At 39.9% G+C, this 21,741-nt stretch overlaps 1 protein-coding gene across 7 annotated transcripts in view; it reads right to left on the bottom strand.

Moving 5' to 3' along the window:
* Wdpcp (WD repeat containing planar cell polarity effector) overlaps positions 1 to 21,741 on the bottom strand; it is a 284,986-nt gene that overhangs the window by 139,935 nt on the left and 123,310 nt on the right. For 6 of the 7 annotated variants that reach the window (XM_085692256.2, XM_085692258.2, XM_085692255.2 and 3 more), the window contains 3 exons: positions 9,431 to 9,545; positions 6,848 to 6,981; positions 3,143 to 3,334 (listed from right to left, as the gene is read on the bottom strand). The exons of the other annotated variant lie outside the window; for it this stretch is intronic. In XM_085692256.2, coding sequence (XP_085548382.2) covers positions 3,143 to 3,334; positions 6,848 to 6,981; positions 9,431 to 9,545 — 441 coding nt within the window. The remainder of the gene's footprint in view (positions 1 to 3,142; positions 3,335 to 6,847; positions 6,982 to 9,430; positions 9,546 to 21,741) is intronic. 7 annotated transcript variants of the gene reach the window in all.

The following is a 21,741-nucleotide window of genomic DNA, read 5'->3' as shown; positions in this document are numbered from 1 at the left end:
TGGGGCTGCTGTCTCCAACCCCAGCACTCACACCCCGTCTGGCTTTTACCTGACCCTGTGGATCAAGCTTGGGTCCCTATGCTGAACAGCAACTGAGTCGTCTCCCAAGCCCCTAAACAGGGTCCTAATGAATTTACCGATAAAAGTTCCTTTTTCTCTACTATTAGCACCCATTTTCCTTAGACTACAGAACTTATTGCTCCACGCTTCTACTTACGATGCACACTATTTGTTTAGAGCTCCGTGGTATGAAATTGGGCCAGGTATTTTCAAATATCTATCAAATAAATTTTAAAATGTTTTCCCTCAGAAAGACAGATAATTTGGTCACAGAGAGTTGATTTCTGTTTCCTTTGCTTTCTTTTCTTATTTCTTTTTTAGCAGCTTGGTAAGCCAATTTTCTACTTAGTCTCTACTGTTAAAACTCTCATTTGCTTCAGTATGTGGGCTTTATCCTTCCCATGGTCTGTTATGTAAAAAAGATGGCTTCAGGGTTTTTTGTTTTTGTTTTTTAAGTTTGCTGTAAAGCAGTGGGTCTCATCTTGGATGAACGTGAGATCACCTAGGGAACCTGAAGCAGATTACTGATGCCCCCTCCTGACCGGAGATTCTGATGGAAGGAGTGTGGCAGTCCAGCCTCAGAAGCTCTGCAGGCAACTGCGATGCATTACCCGGCTAGGAACACTGCTCTAGGATTCTGACACTGTCCAGATAAAAGCTTATTATCTGGGGGAGCCTAGATAATAATGTTTTATTCTAGATAGAATTTTTATTCTAGATAGAATGTTTTTATAATTCTAAAGTTTAACAGATTCAAAGATTATTCAATTTCTTCTTTATGAAGATTTCCCCTTTTGGTTATATTTTCAGTGCTTAAAAGCATATTGACTTACGATTCTGATGATCTGTTTAAAAAGACTGTTGTTGCTAGAGAAAAGGAAACTACTTTCCGCCACTGGTGGCTTTAGCTTATGACATGCTAAAATGTTTCTGTTAAAGATTAAGTCTTCACACGAAAAAGTAAGCCAAATATTTCCTCCTAAAAACATTGATTTACCTTTTGCATAGGAAAATCCACAAAGTTCCTGGGAACAAATATAAATATTTTTGAACAGTTGAACTTTGATAGCACAACTGAAAGGGACAAAAGCTCAAACAAAAGCCTTGCCAAGAAAATGAATTGCATTCAACAGAATATCAGAAGTGAAAGAGAGTGGACTTGGGATGCAGGAGAGCGTTTGCTTATCTATGACAGAGGCTCTGGGATTAATCCCGGGTAACACAAAAGTGATACTCACATGCCATATATACATTCATAAAAATGGATCAGATGTTTCCATAAAGTAGACACTTTCATAAAAACTATGGAAACAACTCAACAAAACAGAATTCCCCCCCCAAAGAGACTTAAACAACTCTTTAAAGACAGAATAATATCCTTATCAAAATCTAGCTTATGTAATTTCCTTTGATACTGTTTCAGAGGGGAGAAAAGGCTAGCAAAGTCACTCCAGTGTTAATAAAGGCTTGAAGTTAAATCTAGAATAGATAATAAAAGCAAGTGGAATTGGGCGCCCACCTTGTCTTTGAGCACACTGTAAAGCCTTTTTGTAATCATCTCACTATCTGAGTGGAATCAACCACTCCGCGTTGGCTCCCACTACAGCTCACACTCACTGCATCTACAGCAAACTGACACTCCCATGTACCTCAGCGTTTTCATAATTGTCTCTCACAGGTTAAAAAAACAAAACAAAACCAAGGTCCTTGAAGGCAAAATAGTCTTTTATTCCTACCATCTGGGACGAAACACAGTGCTCAGCAAGGTCATGCTCAAAGCTGCTGGCTGCTTCAGGCAGAAACACCATTAATACAGGAAATGGGAAATAAAGAGTCGGTGAGTAAATTCAGCCAGGGCTAGATTTATAGAAGAAAATAACGCTGGGAAGGTAGGTCAAGATCATTTGGGGTCAGGCTGAGCTTGGGTTCAGCACATACTGAAGACTTAAGTGAAGTGACCAAAGCAGATCTGTGCTTCAGTTCCCATAGCTGCACACTATACAGCCCCCAGGGGTCCGGGGAGTACTTATCAGGCTTAAATTTACTACCTTAAACAAGAAAACTAAGGCCAGTTAGACTAGGTGATCTACCCAAACCAGAACACAGAACTGGGAACGTTTACTGCAGAAGAACAGGGAAAGTCCAGTTCTTAAAGAACACATACATATCAGAAATAAAGGACTAGGACCCTTCACTATTCAAAGGCAGCCTAAAGCTGGACATGATAGCACATGCCTTCAAACTCAACAACCAAGAGGCTGAGGCAGGAGGATGAGGAGTTTTAGGCTATGTAACAAAGCCCAGTCTCCAAAATAAACCAAACTCAAAAGACTGCAAGTTTATGTTGGTGGGAAAGAGAGCGCAGACCCACTCACCGCTTCCCAGCACACTCGCTGAGAAATACTTCTTAAAGTCTGAGGGCTTAGAGGAAAACACTGGCGTAGGCTTGCTCCACCGTAAAAACTAAAACTAAAAAGGAGAGAACTCTTTTTAATTATAAAAAAGAAAACCTTTTTACACAGGTATAAACTAAAAGCACACACAGGTCCATCCATGTGCTAAGGAAGTGAGCACAGCCCTGCTGGGGACAGACAGCAGGGGGGGTGCCGATGTGAGCACAGGTGCTGTGCTTTCCGGGCTCCCCTCAGCAGCCAGGCCCTGGGAGAGGATGCTGTGCTGGAGGCCCCTTGCCCCACTGGTGATGTGCCATCACTGGGACTTACACAGAACGGGCCTTGGACGGGTGTTTGCTAAGGTAGCTGGTAGCATGGCTTTTCCAGGTACGAAACCCTCACCAACAAGCAGGACTGGCAGTAATGACAAGAGCAGTGGCAGAAGCAGCGTGTGAACCCAGAAGCCTGTGCTCCCCATCACTGCACTGTCTCAGCCAGTCTGGGACTGTCTACTTATGCTCGAGCTACGTTACATTTTAGGATCTCATTTTATATTCAATTTCCTTTTGAATATTTGGAAATATAAATTATAGGCTTAAAATGTATTCACACATATTTCAGAATAGGAAAACCAGTAATACTATTTTATTTGCACTTCATTAAAATGGATGCATTTGTTTTCAGTTTACCTGCAGTCCTCCTTGACTAAAACCCAGGAGCAGGAGATTCGCTCTGTCCTTCTCAGAAGAGATTGGAGTCCAAGGCCAAGCGCCATCGCTGACCAGCGGCCACCAGCAAACAACTACATCCTCAGTGGAATTGATAGCTAAGCGACGCTCTAGTGTCCTGTTTGCTGGGCCAGGTATGTCATAATAGGAAATCTAATGGTCAACAAACAAAAAAAACATATGAAAACATTTATTTTAAAGGATGAAAAATCATCAGAGTAGTTCCAAAAAAAAATCAAAGCATCTGTAAATGTAATAAACACGAGTAAATATGCATCTTCCACATGTGCTTATGAGGGTGTCAGGATTTACCAAATTCCATTGACACATATATAAAAAAAATGACATATGTTCAAAATTTTCCCAATTTTTAGCAGAGGAAAGGAAAAAAAGAAATGTGAGTTAGGGAGGCACCAGATGTAACAATTCCAATCAATACAAACTGTGCAGCCATGGTTGCTGGACAACACCGACCTACACACAGGGTTCAGGACCAGCCATATTAAATGACAGGTGCGGAGCTGCACCGACCTACACACAGGGTTCAGGACCAGCTATATTAAATGACAGGTGCGGAGCTGCACCGACCTACACACAGGGTTCAGGACCAGCTATATTAAATGACAGGTGCGGAGCTGCTGACCAAGACTGGCTCGCTACTGTCCAAGACATAACGCGGTAACAATGGCTGACAACAATAAAAGGGAAAAACAACTTGAGGCAAATATCTCTTCAAAGAATATATTAGACATATACACACATATTCTGCATAAAAGGGATAAGCCACGGCATCATACGAGAAAGTTTATGCAGCTTCTGAGAATTACACTTCTCTTTCTTAGGAAGGATTTGCCGAATTTATTATTCAAACTATGTTATTTTGGAACATGGTTATTTGAAAACATAAGCACGGCACCATCTGGGTGACACATGCCAAGGAAATATAGATTGCACCGTATTTCTGCTTAAGGAATTAATGGAAGGTTGATAGCTTGGAAGGAAAAAAAACTATCTTGCCATTGCTGGTCAGCAATAATCGAACCACTTTCTGGGGATTAAGCGCATGGCTAAGCCTACTGGACCAGACACTAGCAAAGGGCAGGGGGTCTTCTTATCAGAGAAATGCTTCTGGAGCCAGTCTCACTACATGACAGATTGCTTTCATATTCCTGTCTGCAAGGCAACAAAGGATGGCAGTAATGCGATAATGCCAGAGTGCAATGGGTGTTAAGAACCCGTTGCATTTATGTATTGTATTTAGTAAATAATCAGGCTCATCCAAATTGTGATCTCACCACTCAACCAAGGCCATTAAAATCAAGGTTAATGCTTTAATAATCCTCTGCTATTTTTTTTCCAACGTGGTCAAAAGGAACTCTTTTCTATTTGCATGGCCATAATATTATTGACCTCTTCATCCTCTGAATACACATCAAAAGGAACTAAAATCAAAGTAATTACCAGTGTTGTTCTCTCATAGTAAACATTTAACTCCTTGCGCTGTCCCTCAACTGTTAAACTGAATTGGATTTTTAAAATGTGGACAGAAAAGCTTGTTAAAGGTCAACACTTCCAGGATATTTACCCTGAAATTCTTCTGGTCAAAATTATTTCAGTGTGAAATAATTAAATTATGGCATAACTGGACAGAAAACCAGAACTATAAATACTCAATGTAAGTCCTTGTTCTAAAATTCAAATGGACAATGGGAAAACACAGATGCATTTATATTTTAAGTAGAAATACTTATAGTTAAGTTTTTATGAAATTATTATAACTTCCTTCTTATTTGAGAGAAATACTATAATCACTAAATATTTAAAGACACATGTACATTATATTCAGGTATCCTGCTTGCCATGTACGCATACTATAAATTTCTAAATAATAAAGTAAGTTAAAAAGAAGTGATTGGCAGATTCAGTTTTCGCACAATGCAGAGCAGTTGTTGTTTGAGATTTTACATTTCCTGTAGATTTTAATGAGATCGGTGTTCTGCACTGACGCTCAAAAGAGCAGGGAACATGGATAAGTTTCTGAAACTATCCTTCCAGTTGGTAAATGGTGGCATTCACCATTTTCAAACATTGCATTAAGAAATGAAATCCATGGTCTTTCCAGAAGGGAACATATTCCTCTATTGTGTAGCAATGATGTGAAGTGCCAAAAGTCTCCCAAGTCCAAAGGTAGAAATAATGTGCTAATTCCCCTATTGAGGCAATATAAGGTCAAAGAGTAGGCCTATTTTTTGTATTTTTTCTTATGCTGCCGACACCCTTGCAGTTTTCTTTAGCTCTCATTAGCTACCATCTTTTAGTCCAGAAGACATCACTCAGTTACCCATGACACCTGAAACAGCAGGAGCTATCACACAGGATTTTACATAGTAATGTTACTAACACTGTAAATGGCAACATTAGAAAAAACATTTTAAAATCAATCTAGTTTAACCACTTTGGGCGAAAGCAATGCTGTAATAACATCAAAGGGAAACTTTTATTTTTTGACTGACTAAATATAATACATGAATATCAAAAATTGCCAAGTACAGAAAATCATTATCATGCAAATTTTATAGAAGCTCTACAAATCTGGCATACGAGCCAGATCATATTTTATTATCACAATGAAAAACTGATTTCAGGTAGCTTTTTCTATGTTAAAAAGTAAGTCAAACTCTGTCTTATAAAAATAGATGTTTCTTTTAAACAAATTATATCTTTGTTAAACTCTCATAAGAATAGATGTTTCTTTTAAACAAATTATATCTTTGTTAAACTCTCATAAGAATAGATGCTTCTTTTAAACAAATTATATCTTTCTTATGCCATTATTACGCCAATCATCATAAATAACAATTTTAAAGTGCAGAAAGTTAGGTACAAAAAACAGCTTCTAAGCACACACACCAATTACAAACCACAGGGCCGGTTTTGCCTCTGTTATAGACACTTGAGGAGAGCATATATGTGCATCACTTTTAAGAAAGCTGTATATCAGCTCTGTTCCCACTGAACAGTGAACTGTCTCAAATCCACGTCACAGAGGCTGGATCAATCTTGCAAACACAAGTCATTGCTGAAAAGATGCCTTGAACTGAAACAGCCTGGAAAATGTATTAGATGCTCAGCCTTGCAGAGAGCATGCCTTCCCAGCAGTTAAAATGTAAGGTAGAAAATTTAAGCACATCATTTAAAATAAAAATCTTGCCTTAACAGATGTAAAGTCCATGATATGGGGAAACAAATTACCTGGAGTTAGCAGAGGGAGAAAAACTAACACACTGAAAGAGATTTCTTTTTGTATTTCCTCTAGTTATCGTTGGGGTGGGATGTGAGGGTCTTCCCACAACTTATTATACTTTCTATTAATCTTTGAAAGACCCTTCCTCCTTCTCTCCTTTCTCAGACTGGAAACCAGAGTAGTTGTATGGACACTTACTGGAACGTGACAATGGAATACACACTAGTGTTAGTATGAACGCCAACTTTGCCTTCCATAAGCTCAAATACGCCACCCTCAGGCCTACACCACAGAAAAGGTACAAGGCAGACTCAGGTTTCCTGAAATCCACAAACGTTCCTGAGTAAAAACCATAACATTAACTCATGCAAAGCTCTAGTGTGCCTTAATGACTACATGACTACATACATTGAAATTTCTACCTTATAATCCAAGGCGGAGAGTTTTTCCAGTCTCTTATTTACATCAAGAGAATCCATCTTCTTTGTAAACTGAATAAAACATAGTTTGTTTTGTGCCAAAAATGATAAGATGATGAAACTGTCTGTAAGAAGAGCTAACACAGGGATTTAATGATCCCAAGTTAGACCAAAGTTATAACAAGTTAATACATTTCCACTGAAATATCATTAAAAGATACTGTCAGAAAATAAATATTAATTGAAGTTGCTAACATCTCCCAAATCCATTTTGAATGATGTTAAAGATAGTAGACATGCACAATAACCAATAATACAATAATATGGCTTGGGTATTTTCCACTCTTTCAGTGACTCTTTCCATGAAACCCAATGTTTGAAGACCACCACCAAAGGAAGTATTTGGGACCCAGAGCTCAAAACAGGTAAGAGACTGGGCATGGTGTCACATACCTTTAACTCCATCACTTGGAAGACAGAGACAGGCAAAGTGTGAGGCCAGCCAGGGATACATAGTAAGAGTCTCCAAAAAAGGCATAAAAAAGATTAAAGAGACTTTATTTGTGTTTATGTACTATTTCTACATTCATATACTCATATAAGTCACTTGAGAATAAGTGGATAAGTAGACTGATACTGATCAGTGTTCTGTCGGGAGTTCTTTTTTTTTTTTAATTTTTCATCTATGCCTAGTGGTGGTGTCACATGCCCTTCATCCCAGAACTAGGGAGGTAGAGGCAGGTAAATTTGAAGCCAGCCTGGTCTACAGACTGAATTCCAGGACAGCCAGGACCACACAGAGAAACCATGATTTGAAAAACCACATACAAACAAATTATCCGTAATTCTTCTTTTGAGGACTTACAAACTGGTTGAAATAAAGTATGCTATGCCCAAGCATGTATTACATAAATAATGTTTAATAATGAAGATCAGCAAAAAAATACTTCTACAGCTTTATTTCTAAAGAATATAAGTAGATATGGGCTATATAGAGCCACTACTATGTAAACTGCTCAGAGGCAAAAATAAAAAAAAAAAAGGAAGGGAGGCAGGGTGGGAGGGATGTAGCGAGAAAGAGAAGGAGAGAGGGATGTAGAAAGAGAGGGAGGGAGGGATGGATGGAGGGAGGGAGGGAGGGAGGGAGGAAGGAAGAAGTCACTAAAGTCCACACTTTGCCCACCCACCACTGGATGCACATGCAGTGACCAGCAAGAGGTCTGCACAAGCACCAGAGACTCAGGAGAGCTGCCAAGAAATCATATTGCTATCAAATCCCATCAGAGTCTGCAATTTGGGTACAAATGAAAGAAATGAGTGAAAAAAAAAAACAACTCAGACAGAAGAGTGTTGGAAGTTCCCCTGTTTAGTCTAACAGAAGAACATAAATTTGAGAAACCACCATAGTCATTGCTATTTGAAAGCCAATGGAGAGTTTAATGAGAACACACCAGAACATCTCCACAGAGAAGCCCCTTGGCATCACACCCCTCCGTGGTGGAGGAAGTGGGATGCCCACAGTCCTACCTCCAGCTTTGTTATTGGTGGTGCTGCTAATGGTAACCATCCTGCAGAGAACTTTCTTTAAACTGCAGTTCTGCCAGACTGTCCTCAGACGCGGAGTGGTGGTGCATACAACAGAAGGGGGCTTTCCCTCTCACCTCTGGCCTCTGCTAGACCACATCTCCCTTTGCTATTCAATTTAAGATACTGTTTTTAATTTTTCATGATAATTTGGCCTGTTTTAATTTATTTTTTCTCTCTAAATAAAGGAACAGAATCTTAAAATCCAGACTTAGCATAGAGCAGCAGAAAGAAAGTAGGTCACACTTGTGTTCGGATCTCAGCTCAGCTACTTCCTAACTACTTAAGACTGACAATTATCCCGAGTAGCTCATATTCACTTTATATTCTAGATATCTACTTATCTACTAGAATAAGAATAACCATATCTAATATAGTCCTCTTGGCACCCACCATGGAACCTTTATGGCTCAATAAACATTAGTAAACTTCCTACTCAATAAATGGCTTAAAATCTTCTGGATGTGCTTCATACCAACCATGCACAGTACTGTCCCTTAAGAGATCTGGCCTTCCCTACTGCATCTGGAGTTGACTTGTGCTGTTTAGAAATATAACTCCACATTACTCAGAAGCTAGTATTCATTAACAAACAACAACACAGCTTCATATAGGAAGCAAAGTACTCAGGATATTTCACCAGTGCCTACCTTGGTATATTTGTGTTATTTATGCATAATTCATTTGGAAAAATTTGAATTGTCAATAGAGAAATTGTTTTTAATGAATGAGAAAAGCTGACTTTAAAAATATATTTAAAAATGTAAAGAAGAGATTGGAAAGTACTTAGACTCAGAGCCTGACATGTAACAAGAAGTGCACGGACAGTAAATATTAGCTGAAGCCTGCTGTTGGTCCCAGGGGTTGTAAGTATGCTATTACAAGCAATTACTTGTTGTGTTTGCAAGTCCCCGGTGGTAATAATTAGTCTACCTGTTGACAAAGTATGTCTCCTGCCCCACTGTTAATGTAGGCAATTGATTTGCACACGGTTGTAATTACCATCACTGATGGTGTCTGAGATGAGCTTCCCCACCAGGCTTCTGTCAATCACCACTTTCTCCAGCTGAGGCCCGGAAAGGCTTAGGGACACCAGCACACCTGAACCAAAGAGGAGCTGAAACCAGGTAAGGGTGGGGGGAGAAGAAGATATGCTGAAAATTAGAATCCTCAAAAAATATCTTTCTAATCATACAACTCACATATTTTCACAAGCATTCAAACCATGAAATTACAGCTTTTCTTCCCAGAAAAACAGTCACCGGCACTGTGAGAGAGACGGGCAGCTGACTTCTGCAGTGCACTCGCTGCCTGATAAAAGCAGTCTGCAGACATTTAGTGTGGTCTGTGTTTATCAGACACCCGATCTTCTAAATGCTTAAGAAATGTCCATGCAGAAAGAGCAGCTCTGCTGTGTACTCAAACAATGAAAAGTGTTGCATTCAAACACTGAAAGGTTCATGTTTCCATCAGAAACTTAAAGCCTCTTTCTGGAGGTTTGGACAGCCATCGCGCTGCTCACTGAATCCATAAAGTCATGACTACAGTATAAACAGCAAATTTGGAACTTAAGACCAATTCACTTCCCCAAATGAAGATTTTTAACCAAAAACATTAAAAGAAATATAAAATAAAGCAATTAAGTGAGCTGCTAAAAAATTTAAAGTCATATGTAACAGATGCCATCAATAATTTCACAAGGAGAAACAAAGATATAGCAAAGCCTTTGGCCTTCCAGGGCCAGGGTCCAGCAGCTGTTGACAGAAGGAGGTTGGATGGAACTGTTGGAATTTTACAGCACTCCTTTCCATTTGGAGCAGCGTAATTCATTCATCTCCAAATGTTGAAACTTCTGAAAGGACTCTGCATATGTGTGTGCTTGTTATCTATGGGATTTTGAAATATCAACATTGGAAAAAATTGTTTCACCTTCAAGGCAACAGACTCAAAGCTGATGAATCATGGAATAGCATATGGCATAAGAAGAAAAAAAAACCAATTGTTAGTAAACTAATCATGAACATGCCAGCCAAACTCAAAGACAACTAAGACTTAAACAACACGGGGAATCCCCCGCCCACCTAGGCATCATGTCCCAGCTAGTGACGATGATTCTCTCAGACAAATTTGGGCATGTGTGAAAGATGAGCAGCATAGGGACCAGGGTCCTCTGGAGAGGGGGAGGACCACAGTTGCCTACTACTGGAATCTCTGTCCCAGGCAACGGAATATAGACTGCTCTGCTCCATGCCCTGGCCTCTGCAGAGCCACAGCAGGGCATGGGAAGGACACTCATCTTTAGGCGTTTGGGAAGGAAAAGAAGGCATAGCTGTTCCAAGAGTTACAAAATACTTCAGAATTGAATTAACCTCTACTGAATTAATCCGGCCTTACTACATATCTTGATAGCAAATGATTCACTATTTCTATGGGAATTTAACAGCACGTGGTCTTTGTTCCCCGAATTTTCCCTTCTCAGACATTCAGAAAGACATGACATGAGACCCAATTTTCCTATCTGGTTCTTCTCTTTCAAGTCTGTTCAAGACATCACTAAATTATGTCCTCTTCTATTTGTTGTTTTTTTTTTTTAACAAAAATTGATACCTATTTTGCTAAGCATGCCTTCTCTTAGACACTGATGGCTGGTGACTGATGACACTGTCCTAACCACACTTATCTTCGTACCTCCAGTGCTAGGCACACAGCAAGCACTCAGGAAACATGTGGAGAAAACTTATACCTAACTCATCATCACAGTAGATAATCACACTTAGAGGAAACTTAACAAAAACTTCCATTTTCACATGATACAGGTACTGCTGCAATCTGTGTGCTAATCATGCACCTTGGCTGGGGAGGGAGCTCAGTTGGTAGTGTACTTGCCTAGTAGGCAGGAAGACCTGAGTTACTGAAATTCTTTTAATTAATTTTATTTATTTTGTTATGCATATTCACATGCTAGTTGTACACATTGCCACAACCTGCATGTGAAGACCAGAGAAGAACTTGTGGATCTGAGTTCTGTCCTTCCTCCATCATATGAGTCACAGAAACCAAAGACGCATTGCAGGCTTTCAGGAGAAATCTTTACTAGCTTAACCATCTTACCAGCCCAAAGTTCTGAGTTCTATATCTGGCATGGAATAAACTAGGCATGGTGGTGCAAGCTTACAATCACAGCATGTGTGAGGTAGAAACAGGAGAATCAGAAGTTCAAGAACATCCTTGGCTATATAGTTAGTTGAAGGCCAGTTTGGACAGCTTGCTGCCCAACCCTATCTCTAAGAAACAAAAACAAACAAAACAAAATACATGCAACATAGAACTGAGTACCACTCTGTAGTGACCAGAGGCTCACTACATCTCTGATGCCTATCTTAATTGGGACAGCTCCAGTTGATTTAAACACATGGAAGGACATTCTTTTATCTATTTAACAAAACCTGAATGTTGATTACATGACATGCCTTCAACTAAATTTAATGGCTCAAAAATGAATCAAATACAATCCTTAAAAGTAGTTAAACAGCCAATAGAAGCGATATGAACAAGTGTAATAAAGTAGTGGCGCCAAGGTTATTATGCAGTTTGAATATATATACATGGGCAACTGACTAAGGGGTGAGTCTAGGACTTGAATAAATGCTGACTGGCCAGGCAGGAAGTATAGGCGGGTCAACCAGACAGGAAGTAGAGGCGGGGCGATGAGAACAGGAGAATGCTAGGAAGGAGGAAGCCCATTACTCCCATTCCTGCCCAGACCACCAAGAAGCAAGATGTAACCTGCCCCGCTGAGAAAGATACCGAGCCATGTGGCTAACATAGATAAGAATAATGGGTTAATATAAGCTACAGGAGCTAATAAGTAGCCTGAGTTAATGGGCCAATCAGTTTATAAGTAATGCAGACTCTCTGTGTGATTTTCTTTGGGGCTTGCTGGTTGTGGGGTACCAGGCGGGATAGAAACCCCAACAAGACGGCCCTCATGTTACACTTGAGGTTAAAACTACAGCTGCCTTCTTTGAGCTTCAGCCTTAGCCTCAGTTTTCTCCAGTTGCACCTCTGAGTATATCAAAAGAACAGCACAACGGTTAGAGCAGGACGCTGAAATTAATGGTGGCCAGTTGTGTGACTCTGAGTTACTTAATATCGCTGTGTCTTTACTTTCGCATCTCAAAGAAGACATGATACTATCTTCCTCAAGGATGAGGGTTAAGCAACTTTATTAACAAAATTTGTAATAACGCCTGGCACAGTGTTTGCAATGATTACGGCTTTCCAATCATTCCTACAAGTTCTCATCACACTGCTTACCATCTTTGAAGTCATTATTTTGTCTTAATAAAAACGTAGCACCCATGCTGGACTCAGAATTGGACATGAAACATTGGCCTCCAGGGGCCTGAGGTTTGACTTTATTTACTAATGCCATGTGGACACGATGTGAGTATGTGTTCATGTCCTCTGACACACATCCCATGGGGCAGGCTTGGCCTTTAGAGGACAGCTCTTGGGAGCTAGTTCTCTTTCGCTGCCCTGGATTCCAAGAATCAAACTGGAGCCAACAGGCTTTTGTGGCAAGTGCTTTTACCCACTGAGACATGGCATCGGCACTCTAGGTGCATTCTAATCCTAAATCTAAAGGACAATTAGGATTGTCCTAATCTAAAGGACAATCTTTTGACACTTTTCCAGACTGCAATGATTTCATAAGGGCAATTACCTTCAAGCTTCAGAACTTTGGAAATAAATTTGCCCAACTTTCTCATTTTTTCCTCTGTATTTTCTGCTATCACCATCATTGCCATGAAAGAATCATCCTCTCTGAACACAAGCTGCTCTACAGTATATGAACCCGTGCTATGCTATAAAACTCATTTCAAAAGGCTGCTTTTGTGGAAGAGAAGAAACAGGAAACTTTGGGGAATAGGTACAAGAGGCAATTGATACTGGAGAAGATTCAAAAGCCAGAGGGTTACAGAGCAGAGGGAAATGTGCAGAGATCACACAATCTGCACATGGAGATAGTAGCAGTGATTTGTGCACTTGAGTACACCATTAGGCCCTTTCACATACTTATTCATACAGCCATTCAGCCCACACATATATATTCAGTGTATTAAATGAGCCAGGGACTGTTCTGAGTACTCAAACTACATCAGTGAACAAAGAAGCAACGCCTTGGTTTTCGCTATCCTCATGGAGCTTGCGTTTGAATGTGGATGTAGATAATAACAAATATAGTTCAAATATAATAGCAGTCAGTGCTAAGCTGTATGGAGGAAAAGCATAGCAAGATGGAGATTCTAGGAAGATGCTGCTTTGAGCATGAGGAATAATAAACAAAAGGGCCTTCATGAGGAAATGCCATGTGAGCACATATCCAAAGAAAGGGAAGGGACAGCCTATGTAGGACCAGGAGAAATGGAATCTAAGGCAGAGGAACAACAGAACAAAAACTCTGCAGCAAACTATGCCATGGATGACTAGGGAAAGCTGGCCCAGGGACCAAGGTGAACAAGCTGGCCCAGGGGAACAAGAGGCAGGGGTCCTCACAGACAACAGTGTGCAGAGGGGGTCAAGGGCCAGCTTACACTGGAGCTTGTTAAAGAGAAGACATTACATTTTGACAGAAACCTGTATTAAGTAAGGGAGGGGCAAAAACATGCAATCCATTGGAAAGTCCTTCCAGGCACCCCAAGAGAAGACAAGGACCTGAACCAGAGCAGCCATACTAGAGAAAATCATGTGGACAGTCTTAAGACAGACCACTGTCTGTCAGCCTGTGGGCTCCGCATTGCCAAGGATAGCTATGAATGTGGCTCAACCCCAAGTAGTAAGCTTACTTAAAACATCATAGGATTTCTTCATTATCTATTTTTAAAAACCCAACTGTGTGGTACTTGAACATGACTATAGACAACATCGTATCTCAATGTCAAAAGGTTGGATATGCCTGAAAGAGTAACCACTAGCTTTTGCTGAAGGATTGAATATGACATATTTTGCCTAAGCAACATGGTTTACTGAGGTAAGGAATGGTAGAGGCAAAATTTAGACTATATAGCATCAGAAGTTTGTTTTTTAACAAGTTAACTCACCTACAGAATTACAAGTGAAGATAACCTTGCAAAAAGTAGAAATGGAGTCATCAACAATATCAAAGTCACATTTAAACACAAAACAGATTAAGCGCTCTTTACAATTTAATGGAAAGAGAGAGAGAGAGATCTAAAGTCTGAGCTCAGGGGTTCTAGTGGTCAGTGAGCTACATGTGTGACACTTGTGTCTCTCTCTGCAGGAGACAACACTGTATTTTCTACAGAAGGAGGACTGAATGATCCTTTTTCCCTTAAAAATTCAGTTATGCCGCTTAGTAAAAAGAGGTTTGGGTACCTATTAAAATCAAGGTGTGTCTGCAAGTTTTGATTATTTAAGTGTCCTGTGACTAAAGCCATTCCTGATATCAGCTTTTGGGAATGTGAAGATACAAATTAATTAATAAACTAGTGCATTTTCTAAGAGCCTGTTGGGGAACATCAGTTTTACAACTACTAGAGCCAAAGAAAATCCTGAATGTGGCACAGGAGATAACTAGAGGTTAAAAAAGAAAGTCTGAAACTTAGTGGGGAAAATCTATCTAAAACAAAAGTTTCAGCCACACCTTTGGCTTTCTCACCAAACATGTGCATATTTTAGTGCTCCAAGATGGAGAGAGCCCTGGTATGACTTGGTAGGACAAGAAGGAAAAGCATTCTAAGGTTCTGTTCCATGGCAAGGTGTAAGAATGTTCAGAAAGCTCAAAAACTGAGAGAGTAGTCCAAGGAGCAAAGGAGGCTTCTGAGAGCAGCTGGGGAGAAAAGTCTGGCTCCAGCCCCAGCCCCAGCCCCAGCCCCAGCCCCAGCCCAGGCGGGGTCTTTCCTCTTCACACAGGACCATCTTCACTACCCTGCTCTGCTGCCTTTATCATTTCCTCTCTGTTGTCTTCAATAAGCTCGGGGATTTTGTTGTTGTTTATTTTCTTTTAAGAAACTCAAAAATGATTCTAGAGTTGTTCAGGTGGCTCTTCAAATTGGTCTCATCTAACTGTGGCAGTCTGGACTGAATACCTAATTGAAAGTAGAATAGCACTTAAGGAAAAAATATTATATCTATCTGATAGTAGCATGGATCAAAACATATAAACAACAAAACAATATGTTTAATTTATTCGACAGGTCTAACCCTATGTGAGCGCCTCCTGTATACATACAGAGGTAGACAGATGGAGACAGGGTGGTGGATAAGGAAGCATAAATTGATTATATGTGTATAGAATACAGAGTATCTTAGAGGAAAATGGAGGCTTTAGTTAGCATAGGTAAGTGACTAGAAGAGGTGGATTAAATCCACAACCCATAAAGACAACCAATACATGGCTGGAGACATGGCTAAGGAGGTATATATTCTTACTGTTTGAGCATGAGGGTCTGGGTTCAGGTGCCCAGGAATTTCAGAGAAACCAGGTGTGTCAGTGCACCTGGACTCAAGTATGAACTAACTGGTTCAAGTAACTCTGCATGAGCTACTTCATACTATTAACCCAAAGAATTCCACTGAGTTCAGTATTCTTACTGGGTAAGGGAACTGCCCTAAATTCATGTGATTATTATCATATCTGAGTAAATATGAAAGGGGAAGGTAGGCAGGGTCAATATGAAAATCAACAATTGTTGATAAGTCTTCCATGATGGTCATGCATCCAAAACAGATAGCATGAGGCATGAGGCCTATGGAGGCAACTGAGTTAAGCACTACATCCCACAGGGGCAACCCTCAGAGTAGTCTAGGGGAAAGAACACCATAACAGAGTCTAATACAGCCCACTCAAGAAAATCTGCAATAGAGACTAGGGTCACTGTTTACCACGTAGCCTGTAGAAAGTGCTTTCTGCAATCTATTCCTTTATTCAGCAAAGAAACCATGCCTGATTGACCCACTAAAGTACAAAGACAAAGGTGAATTGGTTAAGATAGTGGTTCTCAACCTTCCTCATGTTGTGGTTACCCCAGTCATAAAATAATTTTCATTGTTATTTCAAACCTGTAATTTTGCTACTGTTATAAATTGTAATGTAAATATCTGATAATGTAGGATATCTGATATGTGACCCAAAGGGGTCTAGACCCACAGGTTGAAAACCCCTGGGCTAAGATGAGGGTAAAAAGTTGAGTCATTATACAGAATTACTTCAGGACAACAAACAATAGGGAAAAAGTTTTCTTCTTGAGAGAGAAGGGTTAATATAAAGTTTCTCCAAAAACCTATGTATATTGTTTGACATAGGGAACAAATTCATGTCAAAAGATGTATATTTCTGTTTTACTTACTTAAATTTAAGAACTATCATTTTATTTATTCTTACTATAAAACAGAAGATACTACACTTTAATCCGATGTATTTCAAAATAAGAAAACTGATTATTCCTAGAACATATTCAGGTGGTCAAATTCACAAAAAGAATAAAATAAGGTAGTTCTTATATTGCCAGTTGTTTTAAAATCTAAAGGGATAGAAAATGAATAGTAAGACATATATAGCACATTGGCATATTTTATCATTTACAGAAAGCTTTGTACATGTTATAAAGACCAATAAATGATGATGTATCTCATGTTCAGAAGAAGCATGCAACTTAAGGAGAATACAATATGGCTAACTCACTAATTCCCAACCAGATGAGGATAGCCACTAACTAAAGATCTTATAATTAGTGAAAAGCGGAGACAAGACAGGTCCACTGTTAACAGTTCTACACCCTGTGCTACCAAAGAGCATACTCAGTAATATCCTCAATTCCTACTCTTTAGTTAACCTTTCTGCAACACTTCATGTTTGCTTTTCTTCACCCTAAGCCAATAGTTTTCAAGTGGGGTGATTTGGGACACCAGCCAGCAACGTCTGGTGACACTGTCTGTGGTGATCACCTGTCTTAGGGTTACTGCCGCTATGTAAACACCATGACCAAAGAAACTTGGGGGGGAGAGGGTTTATTCAGCTTATGCGTCCAGATCACAGTCCGTCATCAGGTACTCAAGCAGGGAACAGCAGGGAACGGCCCTATACAGCCCTATACACAGGAGCCGAGGCAGAATATATAAAGGAGTGTAGTCACCTGGCTTGCTCCTCATGGCTTGCTCAGCCTGTTATCTTACAGAACCCAGGACCACCAGCTCAGGGATGGCACCATCCATAATGGGCTAGGCCCTCCCCCATCAATCACTAATTAAGAAAATGCTCTATAGCCTGCAGCTGGATCTTACGGAGTAGTTTTCTCAACTGAGGCTTCCTCCTCTCTGATGACTCCAGCTTGTGTCAAGCTGACATGAAACAAGCCAATACATCGCCTCTCTCTCTATTAGTCACAGAGCCTTACCTGCAAACAGTGCCTGTAAATGAGCTGCTGTGGAGGCCAAGGTTTTTCTACATCACCATCAAGCAGATCTGGTAGCTCCTTAAATACTAACCAACGTTTTTCTCACACAAAGAAAGACGGTAAGCTGCCCTCTGCTGTGAACAAGGACCTGATCACATGGAGCTGTGGGCAGCGCACACTGCAGACACAGAGACTGCAGGAGATCTGCTTCCTGCTTTCCTCACAAGGTTCGGTGCTCTGACGACCACTGCCAGCTGCTAAGACAGAAGGAGCCCCAGGGCAAATCTGGGAGTTACTGTAGCGTGTGCTAGAAAGATCCTGTTAGGACACCTCTGCTTTCACTCCAATTCCTTGCACAATAATCAGTCTTCTTATCTATAATTTAGCCTCTTGAGCAATTCATCCATCAGGTGGGAATGCCCCAGGCACATAAGCAATGTCTATGACTCCAGATATATCTCAGACTGTAAACTGATAATCTGCCGTTGCAGTTAATAATAAATCAGTTGCTTCTGAGTTTGGCTATTGTGAATGTTGTTAGTACACGAAAATAAATAGAGATAACATAAGATATAGATAAGCTTAATTAATCAGAATATTTCTGCCCACATCCAGGATACATTTGTAGAAGAGGGAATGAAATTTCCAGAGCTACAGATCTATACAAGCAGCACCATTCCATTTTACTCTGGGGAGAAACGAGCGGAATATGTGTCAATCTAGCACACTTGAGTAGGATAAGCACCAAAGACTGTCAGGAAGAGCACCCAAAATTGTTGATAGTTGACATCAGAGCTAAAACTGGGTGCTGAATGGCCAGAAATAAACTGAAGCTCTTGCTTTAGGCATCTTAAAAATGACTGTTAGCCCTGGCCAGGGTACAGAGCCTGGCCCCACGCCACTGGCGGCTCTGTAGGATGCTGCAGTCACTATAAAAACAACTCACCAGTTCCTCAGATGCCAGGTGTGACGAACCCAGGCTCGTAGAAGGTTGGACCAGAAGCACTGCCATGAATTAAATACTAGAAGCTAACCTGAGCTACAAAGTAAGATCCTATCTCAATAGAACAGCAAAACACAAGTTACCCAGCTACCGTATAATACAAAATACTGCTACTGGGTGGAGAGCCAGGAGAACTGACAAAGTGTTTAAACACAAACACACAAATGTCCTTAGCATTATTCATTATAGCCAAAAAATAGAAACAACACAGCAGAATGGATAAGTTGAATGTATATATTTAACCAATGGAATATTATTAAGCTGTAAGACTGGAGTTCTGATAACATAGGTGACCCCTGAACACATTATTCTAGGAAACTAGTCTTCATAAAGCTATACAGTACTAGCCTGGGCTTTGTGGCTGGACCCTAGTTCCACAGAATAAAAACCACACAAACCAAACACTCATATAAGAATAGGCATGATGACTCAGACTTATAATTCCATCATTTGGAAGAAAGGTAAAGATAAGAAGTTCAAGACCTGTCTGAGCTACAAAATTAGTTCACAGCCAGCAACTCAGTATGAGCCTACCTCAAAATCAAAAAGTAAAAAGACACCAGACCTTTATCTTAGGACATGGGAGGCAGAAACAGGCAGATCTTGGAGTTTGAGACAACTGTAGTCTACAAGCACGTTCCAGGACAGCCTTAGGTTCAATCTCTAGTAATGCAAAAATTAAACAAACTTTAAAAGTAATAAATAAATAAATAAGACTTTTAAAAGACTTTGGGTATTTTCCTATAGAATTTTCCTAAAATAAACAAGAAGCTTCTAAAATATATTCTCACAAATATGCTTCCTACGTTCTGGTTGTAAAGAAACAGCGGAAGAGTGTTTCTGAAGAATCAGAATACTGAAAATCCTCAGATCCATGCATCACTAAAAGGATCAAATAGAACCAGAGAATGAGTTGCTCTGTGATCTATTTTAATAGATGGTAACACAATCTATTTTCCACGAGAGGACTTAGATTATTCATCTATATATAATTAATTGCCTTATTTGCTAAAAATTTTGTTTTACCATTAACAAAAGTAAAACCAAGCAATGGATTACTAAGCTCCTATGACAAATAAGGAGGTACTGGACACATTGGAAACAGTGGTTTCACTATTCAACCTAGTTCTCCTGAGAGCAAGGGACTACCAGGTGTCATATACTTCTTGACTATGGAGAGTCATTGTAAATATCTTATATACAATAATATTTTATTAAAAATACAATTATAGAAGTCTGGAGAGATGGCTTAGTGCAGAAAGTGCTCACTGGGCAAACACAAGGACCAGTGTTTAGCTCTCCAGTACCCTCATAAAAGTTGGGTAGGCTTACCAGCCACCAGGGCTTAGGAGACACAGAAGGGATTCCCTAGGGCAAGGTGGTTGGCATTCTAAGCAGAATCTGAAAGTTCAGGGAGAACTTCTGCCTCTGTGACTAAACAATGTGCAAGGAAGACACCAACATCAACCTCTGGCCTCTACATGCGCACGCGTGCGCACACACACACAGAACACACATACACTCACCCATGTACAATGCATATGTATACATGCAAGTCATATAAAGAAGTATAGCTGCAACTGTTTCTCATTCCACGATTATTTGGTAAGCCGGTTATCTACTAGCTTAACAGTTATCTTTATTTTTAAAACTATGAAAATAAGAGGCATAAATCAGAACTCCGAAAAGGTATTAAATATATTTCCTCTATCAGTTACATTGTCATATAAAATTGCTGAGTTCCATGGCTGGAACGATGGCTTAGCACTTAAGAGTCCTTGAGGCCCTTGCAGAGGACCTGGGTTCAGCTCCCAGCACCTACATAGTGGCCTACAACTGCCTGCAATTCCAGCTCCAGAGGTTCCAAATGCTCCCTTCTGGCCTCTGAGGGAACTAGGACAACATGTGAAACATGCTCAGATGTAGGAAAACACCCACACACACAAAATAAAAATGATGCTTTTTTAAAAAAAGTCGCTAAGGACTGGAGTGACTGCACCATGGGTAAGAACACTGACGTCTCAGGCAGAGCATATAGATTTGTTCCCAGTACCTACAAGTGGCTCACAATCATCTACACCTCCAGTTCCAGGGGATCTGATGTGCTTTTGGCCTCTGTGGGTTCCTGCATGCACACGATACACAAAACTCATAAGTATACACATACACATAAAAATAAAAAATAATTAAAAATTAAATTGCTGGGTTCCAAAACTCAACCTTAAACAGTTCACACATGTGTTTCTGGCTAATGTTTTTCAGCCTGGGTATTAGTACAAACAAAAGTGTGCAAAGTACCACGTGTTTTTACATCTTGGGAAAAAACTGAAAGAAATCAAGCCAAAATGACAGTAGCAAAAAACTCGCACAGACATCCAAATATAATGGACTGAAAGTCTTCCGATGATGTAATCTCAGAAGGGCAACCTGAACGCTCCCTCCCACCTTTCCCAAATGTGAGAAAAGTTTCGTGTTTATTTTACTTTTCAAAACATAGGGGAATCGACAGCACACGTATGTTAGTAGCATACTTGCTACTAACAGTAACAATTGATGAGAAAAATCAAAGTCTTGAGCCAGTTTATTGTATAGGACTTGCCAATGCTTCTGAACCATTGTTAAACGTGAATGCCAAGAAGGGGACAGAAATAGTAAACTTCTTTGGAAAAATTTTAAGCTGAGAAGAATTAACAAAAGAATGAAATGTTTACAGAGAAAGAAGGAAATGTCACTTGATAGCATAAAGATACATTATAAAGCACAAAATTTGTGCCGTAATCACATTCTATAAAAAGGACTCATATTTTACTATATTCCAAAGTTTAAGTAATTAATTTATCAGTTGAGTATCAAAGTTCATCAAACATTGGGTTGAAGCTGTCAATTACATT

Source organism: Myodes glareolus, chromosome 8 (assembly GCF_982192425.1).
Source record: "Myodes glareolus chromosome 8, mMyoGla1.1, whole genome shotgun sequence".
NCBI classification, from domain to species: domain Eukaryota; kingdom Metazoa; phylum Chordata; class Mammalia; order Rodentia; family Cricetidae; genus Myodes; species Myodes glareolus.
Note: the sequence above shows the minus strand (reverse complement) of the source record. Positions and strands in the feature narration are given on the sequence as shown.